The sequence below is a fragment of the Pseudochaenichthys georgianus genome, unplaced genomic scaffold (genome assembly GCF_902827115.2).
Source record: "Pseudochaenichthys georgianus unplaced genomic scaffold, fPseGeo1.2 scaffold_664_arrow_ctg1, whole genome shotgun sequence".
Classification (NCBI taxonomy): Eukaryota; Metazoa; Chordata; class Actinopteri; order Perciformes; family Channichthyidae; genus Pseudochaenichthys; species Pseudochaenichthys georgianus.
This window is the reverse complement of record NW_027263218.1, coordinates 43,069-55,745: the sequence shown is the minus strand read 5'-3', so window position 1 is coordinate 55,745 and position 12,677 is coordinate 43,069. Positions and strand designations below refer to the sequence as shown.

Sequence of the window (12,677 nt, the reverse complement as noted above, 5' to 3'; positions counted from 1 at the left end):
TCGGATCATTCTGTCTCTAAAGTTGACATTGACATATGTTGTAGCATAGCCGGGTCCCTTTATCCATCCATTGATAAGAAATCAGATACAAAATGTATGGAAAGCTCAGAAGTCAGCATGTTTAAGGCGAAGCGTTAAATAAATAACCCCCACTCTCTTTCTTTGTACTTAAACATCAGTCAAGGGGAAGTGTTTTCACGGAGGAATCTTTCTCTGTTAAGCGGGATTTGCATCGTGTGCTTGTTTTTCCATTAGCATTCAAGGCGGGTGAAAATGACTTGACCTTCTCTCAAAGTTTTAATTGAGTTGCTGTGTCTTCGTCGCTCTCGCTCGTTTCTCTCTTTCTCATCAGTACAATAAATGATTGACCTCATGGTCGTGGAGTGGAGTGGTGGCACAGCTGTGATCTCTTTATAATGCCAATGTGATGGATGATCTTATTCATTCATACCATAACGCCGTCTCCTCGTTCACACCTCCATTGTCTGCCTCGTCTGTTTTTCTGACATTTCACCTTTTTAAGAGAGCTGTTTAAACTCGTGAACAAACTTTAGTAATTGGTTTGTTAATTCCTTTGATTTCTTGCCCTTTGTTATGCCAGAGCTGTCTGCACCTATATCTCCTCCTGAATAAGGCGGCAGATGGTGTTAAAACCAAATATAATATACATCACGCCATGGCAGTATATTCACAGTTGTATTATACACAGAGTTGGGTGTAACGCGTTACTTTGTAACAATATTACTTTGTCGGTAACGGAGTAGTGTAACGCGCTACTTTTATAATCCAGTAATCACACTACAGTTACTAACATTGCCCCGACACGCGTTACTTCGTTACTTTCTAAAATCAGTCATAATCAAACCTCAACAAACACCTGCAAAGAACACATGCTAGGTGAAGCTAACGCACATAGCTGTTGTTTATTTATATCACACACACGTAGTTCTTCTTCTCTGTTTTCCGGTTGTTGCTTGTTTTGAATGACGAATACACACTACCGCTGCCTGCTGGTAAGGAGAGTTATTGCCACTCACGCATGCGCAGTTCGTACGTGCTCGGCTGAAGTCTGGCTCCAGTGCAACACATGGCCAACACGCAGGAGAACACGCTGACGCAACAGCGTGAGCAGAGATAGACTGCGCAAAATATACAGATAGCAGGAGACAGAGGACAGCCACGGTCAGATAGCAGGAGACAGAGGACAGCCACGGTCAGATAGCAGGAGACAGAGGACAGCCACGGTCAGATAGCAGGAGACAGAGGACAGCCATGGTCAGATAGGAAAACATTCAGGAGCTATCTGGATCAGTCTTATGCGACAATGGAAACTGAACTAAAGAGAACATTTGAAACTTTAGCAGTCTGCGTGATCTGCCTGTAGGGAGGGGCGGGCCGGCCCAACGAGTAAAGTAACGAATTACTTTATGTAGATAGTAACGAAGTAGTGTAATATATTACTTTTTTTTAAAGTAATATGTAATATGTAATATATTACTTTTTTTTAGTAACGACCCCATCTCTGATTATACAGTACCTCTATATAATGACATGTTTGCAAACTTTGCTAAATGTGTTACAGCATCATGGGACATTTTCAGAAAACCTTTAAGTCATTTCTGTATGTGTGTCATTTACATACGGTACTTCTTCTTTTACGTCTAAATGTTTGGCATTAATACTTTTTCTATCTCTTGTCCTATTTATTCTATTATTATTTGAACTATTTATTTAATTGATGTTTTGTCTCGCAAAATGATATTCATTGTAGCACTATGAGCTACACGGCTGTATGAAAATAAAGATAAGTTCAAGTACAGTTAGCCAGAAAATATTAGCCCCTGTGCAATTCAAATTAAAGAAGTTAGGCTACAAACGTATGGATCAATAGTGTAGTTTAACAAGTAGACATCATTAAAACGGGTCCTGAGTAATACATGTCTTGTATTCCGTTAAAAGCAGAAAATAAATGAATACTGAGGCAGCCAATAGTTGTCTTGTCGTGATCTCTGCAACAATTGTAGCCCTCCATTCTGGCCCCCAGAGGATGTACCGTGTAATAACCTCATCCACTTAAGTGCACCTGCCTCACCTGAGCAACGTGTTCCCATACTACAGCCATCAATACACTAATGGTGACAATATTGTGCCAACATTTTAGAGGACACCTCTCTTCCATTGTGACTCAGAACAGAATTGATGTTGCTGAGGAAATATGGTGAGTGGTTGTGAGTATATAAAGACACACAGACTGTGCCGTTATGGCTCTTATATTGATTTCCCTAAAGTCTGTCTCCAGCACGATACACGCTCTATTCTCACACAGAAATATTTCTTGCCTCTGTGTTTCAGTGATGCCTATTTTTGAGCAGCGATTGAGGGAGTTTATAAAGATGTCTTTGAAAGTGAACTTGAGGAACTTCTAAGACAAAAACCTGTGTGTGAAGTTTCCTGTGTTTGGAGTACAAACCTGTCGTATTATATATGTAGCACAAATACAAATTCATTTTTAAAATGATCTCCCCTTTCTCTGGCTCGTCTCCTTTACACGCATGTATTCAGGTTGAAAATGTATTTCCTTTTTATACATGCATATTTTATAGTATCGACCATCGTAACTAGTTTTAGTATATGTTAATGTGTAAGTAATTCCTAATGAATTTACATTAATCATACAGGTGTATAATTAAACCCTGTAGATTCAGTCACTGCAGTGTAAGCATTCTTATGCTCTGGTCAACGGATAATAAATCATGTTATTTTTGAAATTACATACAAATCTAGCTGTGTCTATTTTTTATTTTGTTGAGGAAATTAAATCCAATATTGAATCTCTCGTGCCACACACGTCGGTTTCATATGTATTATATTGACATAGGAAAATGAGTCAATGTCTTGGACTGAGTGAGCCTCCAGGTTGAAACCCAAACAAAACCCAGCGCCACCCACCCCTGTACCTTCAGTTCAATTAAAATTCTGCATTAAAAGTGCATTATACTGGCAAATGTCCTAATAATAAACGGTACAATATTGTGAAATTATCAAAGCAGGGTTGGTGTTTGTGTCGGCTGAGAAGTTCAGGATCCAACCGTCTGACTAAAGCTTATTTTTCTTTGGACTCTAGTCAAGTGCTTTAAATTGAAGCGAGCCTTCAGGGGCATAGATTGTGTTCCAGTTTCAATTGTTTAGTTGAGGGAGAGCTGCCAGTGTCCCCAGTTTGCTCTCTTTCTCTGCCTTTGTCTTTCTACACTTCTCGCTTCCAGCTTTCTTTTTTTCGTTCATCTGTCTTCCCGTCTTATCTTAACTCCTCACCAACTCTCTTAGCTTGGCCCATTTGTTTTTTCTCTTTCTGTTTGGCAAACACATACACACATATTCTGACCAGTGTTTCTGTGTGTGTGTGTTGCAGGAATGTAAGCTCCGCAGGCGAAGAGGCGAGACGAAGGATGAGGGAGTGTGACGGGCTGACAGATGCTCTGCTCTACGTCATCCAGACGTCTCTGGGCAGCAGCGAGATCGACAGCAAGGTGTGTGTGTGTGTGTGTGTGTGTGTGTGTGTGTGTGTGTGTGTGTGTGTGTGTGTGTGTGGTGTGTGTGTGTGTGTGTGTGTGTGTGTGTGTGTGTGTGTGTGTGTGTGTGTGTGTGTGTGTGTGTGTGTGTGTGTGTGTGTGTGTGTGTGTGTGTGTGTGTGCATATATTCATCCATTCTCTAATCTGTCGTTCCACCTCGACCCATTCTGCACTGTAATAAAAGACTGTTATAGAGTAAATGTGTATTTTCACATAAATCCTGAGGTTTTGCTGCAAGAGAGAACATTGTTCCCTTCTCTTACTTGTAGACACACATTTATCTTGCTTCACAGTAGGTGAGAACAACCATGACTGCACTTCCTTTCATTGGCAGTAGCCCTAAGGGAGAGGAGTTTTAGTTCTCATTCATAACACTCCGTTCGATGTCTCACTATGGGATGCGCCTCATCGCGGCGCAGAAGCATCAATCTCATTACGCCAATCCTGATTGGCTGGTGATCTTGACGTCAGCGTCAGGGAATCCACCCCTATAAGTAGCTTGCGTTACGTCGCATGCGTCATTCAAACACCTCTTCTCGCTTCAGAGCACATCTCTATGGTAGCCGGGCTAGCTTAACTGTCCACAGACTGAACCCAAATCTAAATTTCGGTCGACGGGCGCTCGCCGGCTACTCTTTCTGCTTCGCAAGAAGACTGCTAATACTAACACACCAGTTAGTATTCAAATCGACCTCGCCGTTTCTTTCCTCGGAAATTAAGGTAAGGTTTTGATTTTTTCCCTCACTACCAACACCACGGTAGCGAGGACGTTTTTCTTTTCTCTTTCTCACGGAGGAGGAAAGGATTAAAGAATATTGACACACCAGTTAATATTCTCTGAGAAAAAAGACCTACACCGTCCTTTTTTTCTCCGGATTAAGGACAGGTTGGTAACACTTTTTTCTCGACGACGTACCTGTTACGAGTGGGTCCTCTTCACGCCACGCGGTGAACAAGATGGACGCCTCTCTCCCTCACACCAGAGGAGTCAGGGACTCGGAGGCTCGACTCTGCGGCTGAGGGTTGAAGATATCAGGCACAGACTCACACCAGGTCTGCTCGTCCTGCCTCGGGCTGGAACACGCCCAGGAGGCTATTGACAACCCCGGCTCGTGCGGGCATTGTGCCCGTTTCACCATAAAGAGCCTCCGCCGACGGTTAGCACGCCAAGCTAGCTTGTCGGGACAGGACCCCCTCATGTCCACTGACATGCCGGCTGGCAATCAAGACGCGGGGGCGTCCGCCGCAGAGATTGAGCCCCTCACTGTGTCGGTCTGGGGCTCATTAACAGCGGCAGCTGCGGAACCGGAATCCCGCGCCGTGTCAGGCCGGGACCCGATGGCGGCAAGAGACGCGGGAACGGCTAGACCTCACCATGGTTTCGCCCGCGGAGGATGTCCTGGAATTGGATTACTTGGAGGATGAAGAGGATGCCTCTGAGTTCTTCCTGTCTGATTCAGATGAGCAAGAAGACGATATCTTCATGTCATCGGCTCAAGCTGCAAAGCCGGGAGCGATGGCTGCTCTCCCGGGCGATAGCACACCAGCTTCGCCCTGTCTGAGCATGGACCTGCAGGCCGTGTGTCAGCATGCCGCGTCCAGGCTAGACATCCCGTGGCCCGAAATGGCCAAGGAGACCTCCAGGTCCCGTTACGAGGGGAAACATTTTCCCCAAGCAACGAGGACAAAGAGGCAACTCCTTCCGGTCTTCCCGGAGATGTTGGATGAGGTGTCGGTCTCGTGGAGAGACCGGCCCTTTAGCAACAAGGCCCCAATACAGGGTGCCTCCTCCCTAGACTGTGACGGTATGGAGAGGCTCGGCCTGCTCCGCATACCGCCTATGGAACCGCTGGTGGCAGCCCACCTCCTACCGAGGATGGGCCCGTCACCAAGCAGGAACCCCACGCTGCCAGCGAAGGCGGACCGATTCCAGTCGACCATGACTGAACGGTCCTACAGAGCCGCAGCGTTGTCCGCCAGGGCTCTGAACGTTTCCTCGCTGCTAACCGCATATCAAGCGGAGCTCTGCGAGGATCTGTCGAGCAATCCTGGACCGGCCGTTCTGGATGAGATGGCCGCGGTCACACACGGATTTGTCTCCGTGTCCAACGCTGCGTCGTCCAGGCCACGGGCAAGGCAATGGGAATCATGGTGGTGCAGGAAAGAGCTAGATGGCTCAACCTCACCAACCTCCCAGACCGGGAAAAGGAGGATGTGCTTGACATGCCCATCGTTCCCGAGCGGATTTTCGGCTCCGCTCTCGCCTCCATGCAGACGAGATGCGAGTCGAAAAAGAAGGAGGACGAGGCCTCTGTCTCCCTCGAAGGGTCCTGCCGCTGCCTTCACAGCGGCAGTCCTTCGCCCAAGCTGCCTCGAACCCTGCTCGGTTCAAAATACCTAAACAGCAGAGGTCGCAGCCCGCCCCGAGTCCCCAGCCCAGGCAGGAGACGAGGGCGAGTTGGCCTAGAAAATCTCCGGTTCCGGCTGCAGCCCAGGCTCAGCCAACCCAGAATTTCGGCCAGCAGTCGAGGTAGAAGAAGCGGGCGGCCTGACAGCCCCTCCTTCTCCCCTCTCTGACAGAGCTGGAAGTCCACGGTTCCCCAGCTCTAGATGTGTTCCCGCCGCCTCAAGAGATGCCTCAACACCATCCTGAAGTCCGCAAAAACACATGTCACAAGTTTGTTGTTGTTTCTCAAATAAACCATTTTCCGCTGACGCATCCAGGCTTCAGGCCAAGGGCGCAGCTCAAAAAAATTAAAAGAAAAACAATAAAAACAATAAACAGTCCGTCAACTGTTCCCCTTCTGAGAGCAGCTACGGCCTCTCTCAAAAGGCGGATAATAGACGGGTCTGTGAAGGCACCACCGTCACGCGCATGCGCAGTGCCGGCTGGGTCTGTGAAGGCACCACCGTCACGCTCATGCGCAGTACCGGCTGGGGCTGTGAAGGCACCACCGTCACGCGCATGCGCAGTATCGGTGGGGATTGTCGAAATGGGGTACCACCGTGTTCAGGCACTAGAGGGCCCCATAACACAACAAATAGAGACTCAGAGGGGAAGAGACGTGACATCTCCGCTGGCTCTAAGGAGCATACAGTGGAAGATGCTCACAACATCTGCTTGGGTTTCTCAAGACAGTAACACGGGGCTATAGACTCCAATTCGCTGTCACCCCCCCTCGCTTCTCGGTTATTCTGTATTCACAATCCCGGGGAGAGTCATCCCATATTCTAGAGAGAGAGATTCTCTCACTTCTAGAAAAGAGGGCTATATCTATAGTACCCGCCGAGCAGAGTCAGATTACGCAGACAAATGTCCTCGTAAAGCAAAGCACCTGCTCAACCTGGGTTTCATAATAAACACAGAGAAGAGCATGTTGTGCCCAGCGCAGACTATACTCTTCCTGGGTTTACACCTGAACTCGGTGCCCTTTACAGCCCGCCTGTCAGCGGAAAGAGTGAAAGCTTTCAGAGCTTGTCTCGCTCAATTCCAGCTGCGCAAACATGTTCTCTTCAGATCATGCCTGCGGTTACTGGGGCTCATGACGTCAGCCATCCTGGTCGTACGACTGGGACGCTTACACACGAGGGAGTTTCAGCGCTGGGTAGCCGCTCTAAAACTAAACCCTGCGCGTCATGGCACGCGGAGAGTGATGGTTACGGCCGAGCCGCGGTAGATCTGTTCGCATCAAAAGAAAATGCTCAATGTCAGCTGTTCTTTTCAATGCGCGATTTAAATGCCCCGTTAGGCGTGGACGCGCTCGTGCACGTTTGGCCTCCGGTCCTTCTGTACGCGTTCCCATCCCTGGCTCTGATACCCCCAACTCTGGCCAGAGTGAAGGAACAACGCCACACACTTATCCTGATAGCTCCGCCCTAGCCTGCAATGTACTGGCTGGCGGAGATATATCAGCTGCTGTGCGGGCAGCCGTGGCAGCTCCCACTACGCAGGGACATACTGTCTCAGGCGGGGGGGCAATCTTTCACCCACGCCCAGAGCGCGGGGCACTATGGGCCTGGCCCGTGAGTGGTACAATCTGAATACAGTGGGACTCCCTCAGAAGGTGATAAACACTATTCAGAGTGCGAGAGCTTCCTCCACCAGGTCTCTTTACGACTGTAAGTGGAGGGTGTTTGAGGAGTGGTGCCTTCAAGAAGGACACATCTCTTTTCAATGTCCTGTCGGGGTGATTTTATCATTCCTACAGGACTTGATCGATAAACACAGAGCTTTCTCCACGATCAAGGTGTACCTGGCTGCTATTGCTGCATGCCATGTGGGCTTTGAGGGAAAGACGGCTAGCCAATATCCTTTGGTCTGCCGTTTTATGAAAGGGGCTCGCAGGCTCCTCCCTGTCTCCAGGTCGCTGGTGCCCTTATGGGACCTGGCAGTGGTTTTAGATGGGCTCAACCTGACCCCATTTGAACCCCTGGAAGGAGCTGACATGAAGCACTTGTCACTCAAGACAGTGCTGTTACCGGCCCAGGCATCCGCCAAGCGGGTCAGTGACATTCATGCGCTCTCTGTACATCCTTCATGCACTCAGTTCGCCCCAGGGCAAACGAGAGTGTTGTTGAAGCCCAACCCTGCCTTTATACCAAAGGTGGTTGGTTCGTGTACCCCAATTGACATTGAGGCATTTCCTCCGCCGCTGTGTTCCTCCGGGGAACAGCAGCAGGATCTGTTGTGTCCAGTCCGTGCTTTACGCACCTATATGGACAGATCAAAAGAGTTTCGTCATAATGACCAACTCTTTGTGTCCTGGGCTAACCCTCACAAGGGCAAACCCGTTACTAAGCAACGGCTCTCCCAATGGACTGTGGAGGCAATTGCTTTGGCCTATACGAGTCAGGGTTTGCAGGCACCTTCGGGTCAGCGTGCTCATTCGACTCGTGGTCTGGCTACATCCTGGGCTTTGTTCAAGGGTGTTTCCATCCAAGACATCTGTGCAGCGGCGAGCTGGTCCTCGCCGCTCACTTTTGTCCGCTTTTACAGGCTAGACATCTCTGCTCCTAGTGTAGCCCGAGCAGTGCTGGGCACCTTGTTGAGTCAGAGCTCTACCTGTTAATTTCTGGTTGATCGGTGATTTTCGAGATAAGCTCGTCTGGCAATACGGGAGCTACAATATCCCATAGTGAGACATCGAACGGAGTGTTATGAATGAGAACTATAGGTTACTTACGTAACCCCAGTCTCAGAGTAACATGAAGTGAGATGTCTCACCAGACGGCCCTCCTTGCTCTGGTGAAGCGAGAAGAGGTGCTTATTTTGAATGACGCATGCGACATAGCGCAAGCTACTTATAGGGGGTGAATTCCCTGACGTTGACGTCAAGATCACCAGCCAATCAGGATTGGCGTAATGAGATTGATGCTTCTGTTTGCTCCATAGTGAGACATCTTACTATATGTTACTCTGAGGTCTGGCGTTACGTAAGTAACCTATAGTTTTCAACTCTACTTCATCAACATGTATGCAAAGTTGAGCGGGTTTATGTTGCCTTTGTGATTTTCCTTGTGAGGATGTTGTTGTGGAGTGTATATGTGTGTGTTGGTGACGCAGTGTGCTGGCCAGTCAATACTATGTACACAGTGTTATGGATGGCTGACTCCTCAAGGTCTCCCCGTCTCCCAGTCTCTCTAAATGGCCATCCTTAATCACTGCTTAACCGCCAACCCCTCTTCACCATCTGACTGCAGTCACCATAGGAGTACTGCTGTCGCCACGGTAACAAAGACTGATTGGCAGGTGAACCAGTATGTGGTCACTGCTGAAACCGTTCTGCACATTAGCCGTGTGTTCATTTTGTACTGGCTTTAAAGTGGACCTATCATGCTATATTTGAATAATATATTGTAGGGCCATACCTATGTAAAACATGTCTGCGAAGTTCTTTTTTCAAAATACCAGATCACAGATAACAGATCATGCATTTTAGCCATGCCTCATTTCGCTCTATTTGCTCTTTTTTAGCCCTGTTTTTGCAAGGGCTGAATCCGTGAGAAGTCTTCTTCACTGCTTTTGTGGCAGACTACAGCACCACCTACAGGCCTGGTATATGTACTACAGCGTATCCAGCGCTTTCGAACGGCAATGGCCGTGGCTGTCTCCTCCTGATAGGTGGAGAGTTGCCCATATAGGCGGAGCTCCTCGTTTCTGACGTCACAGATATTTCAAATCTGTATCAGCTCCGTTGCAGCCCCGTTTTTAGAGATGTGGGTATGGAGGAAAAGAGAGAGGGTTGTGCTTTCTGACACTTGGTGAGTTCCCTGACACACCGGGGACATATATTGATGTATAAAAGACGTACAAAAGTGCATTTTGCATGATAGGTCCCCTTTAATTAACAGACAAATAGAGCCTTAGAAGTCAAAGGCATATGATTGATAACCACCAGCTCCACTTTACCAATACTTTGTGCAGATACAAAAACATTTTTTATTTTTGACATTGGTCGAAGCAGATATTGCTGAAAAGCACCAGATGAGGTTGTTAATGCAAGTTTGGCTTGCAAGTTACATTATACCTGATTGTCTGCCAGTTGATGTGCCCATATTATGAAATAATCAGTTTGGTCTCAGTTAGTGCTTTCACATAAAATCCTTTCACCAGCACTCTCAGGATTCTCCACGTTTCACATTTTGATCATTGAGACGGTCTCTGCTCTTTCCTCTTTGCCTTTCATGTTCACAGATCCAGACATAAATGTGTAAGATCAGAGGAATATGCACTACATGTAATGTGACAATTATGTTTTATGGTCGATTGTGCCATGACACACAATCTACAGATTACTACTATTATGCTTTAAGGAATTACACAGATGTGAGAAGGACTTAAATTGGTTTCACAGTATGTACTGACACACAGCTAAGAGACAATTAACTTAACAGATACAGTCATTTGAAACGATGGTACAAGACCTATTATACTAACCACATCAATCTACCTACAAAACCAATATGATGCTGACATATTATAGATTATATGATGTTGATTTTTAACATTAGATGTGTTTTACTACTGCAGGAAGAAGTATGCTGCAAGACCATTAATGTATGTCATAAAGTGCCCCAGATGCATGTTATGGACACAGACATTATAAAAACTCAGAGGGGAAGGACGCACAAGGTCAGAAGGACAAATCCTTTCATAAACAGAAATACATTTGGTCTTTTATGAGTTTAATATTGTAGATTCTTACGCAATCAATGGCAGTGGAATTTCTATTTTCGGGCTGATGTTCGGTAACTGACCTCGACCACTGACAAAAAATAAATGCCACATATTCATCTAAAAAAACAATCAACAGTCTTTTTAGCCTCTAAACCACGTAAGTTGAAAGAACAGAGCGTAGCGAATAAATGTGAAATACCAAATCGAAACATGAAATGTCAAAGTAAATTGTAAATAGATGATTACTTCTCCTACTCCCTTCTATAATAGCATGTGAATAGTATTTCAGACATGACTGCAGCTCGCTGGAGTGAGACATTGTTTTGTTTGGTTCTTCTGGCTGTTCAATTATACTCCTTAGTTGTTTTTGTGTGTACCGACGGTCAGACAGAGAGAAGATTGATGATTTGTCTTTGTTAATTTCCACTCTGTTGACTCTGTGACTTCCCTTTTGTCAGTGATACTAAACATACGCAAGGCAGTACACACACTCTGTGAAATTACACACTTAAGCATAGACACCATACACTGGAAGGATTTATTTGTTTATTTATTTGTTTATTTATTTATTTTTATTTATTTATTTGTTTATTTATTTATTTATTTGTTTATTTGTTGTTTATTTGTCGCACACACACTGGTGGGTTCACCTCTAAACTTACTGTTTAATGGGGCGTGACAATATATTGGTCTTGTTATTTTTCCTCATTTACCTGAGTTTCATCTGATCTCATTTCAAAGTCAAAGCTAACAAAACACAGAAGCACATTTCCCGTAAGACAATGGCTCTTTTTCTTTTCCGTCTCTCACTTGCTCCATCTGTCTGCTTAGTGGGTGGGGGTGGAAGGCCAATAAAATAAAAGTGTGAGAGTGGGCGTTTTTTTTATCAGCACGCTTTGACTTTGTGTTTTCAAGCGAGATGTTTCATTAAATGGCATCAAACACAAATCGCAAACACAAAATGTATTTCTATTTCATTTTCATTTCCTTTTCCTCCTCCCCCTCCTATCTGGCTTCATCTCTCCTAACTCTCTTTATCTCCAGACTGTGGAGAACTGTGTGTGCATCCTGAGGAACCTGTCGTACCGTCTGGCTGCGGAGACGTCTCACGGCCAGCAGGTGGGGCTGGAGGAGCTGGACGGCCTGCTCTGTGACGCCAACGGCCGCGACGGAGAGAGCTCTGGCTGCTGGGGCAAGAAGAAGAAGAAAAAGAAGGGATCTGATCAGGTAAGGACATAATAAAACAATGGAGATCTAAATGGATGTCATCGACACTAAGAATACAATATATGCATCTTCAATAATTCCAATAAAGGCAAAAGGTTTTGGTGTTGGACGACTCGGAAAGCTTTGAGGTTTCTCGGCACAGATTCCAGAGGTGTGTTGTACTCTACTGGGATAACAGTCTCTTCTCCTTTGGTGTTTTGATGATGGTGGTGGAGACTCAACGCTCCCATAGGCGGTGAATTGCGTTGGGATGATGTTATTGCAAAGCCTATAGCATATGATTCAAATACATTTTGTACTAAAAGTATTCAGGGAGCCCCTTGTGCATTGTATGGAAGCATCTGCATTCATTATGTGTCTCCACTTGTTTATACTGGTTTTTACTTTCATTTGTCCCCCCCATCTGTATTTATACACATGGGTGCAAAAAGAAGACCACTTTCATGATGAATCAGGAACGCCGTTAGAGTGGAGGAAGCAGCTGTGCCTTCAACAGGGACATGTCTAAATGATGGAAACAAAGATGACAATCACAGATCACTCACTTGTTTGCAAGCTGAGTTGAAAAGCTGTGGCTTGTATGCCAATCTTTGTACTGTAGTTTAAAATTTGTTTGAAACTTTTTAACTCAATTTTTCTCATAAAAAGCTTCTTCAATCTCGGTTTATTTTTACCTTCCCTCTTCCTTGCTTTCAAGTCTTTT

At 46.0% G+C, this 12,677-nt stretch overlaps 1 protein-coding gene across 1 annotated transcript in view; it reads left to right on the top strand.

Moving 5' to 3' along the window:
• Positions 1–12,677, top strand: part of LOC117443720 (catenin delta-2-like) — a gene marked incomplete at both ends in the record, with an annotated part of 74,784 nt that overhangs the window by 23,525 nt on the left and 38,582 nt on the right. The window contains 2 exons of the mRNA XM_034079609.1: positions 3,410–3,527; positions 11,792–11,974. Coding sequence (XP_033935500.1) covers positions 3,410–3,527; positions 11,792–11,974 — 301 coding nt within the window. The remainder of the gene's footprint in view (positions 1–3,409; positions 3,528–11,791; positions 11,975–12,677) is intronic.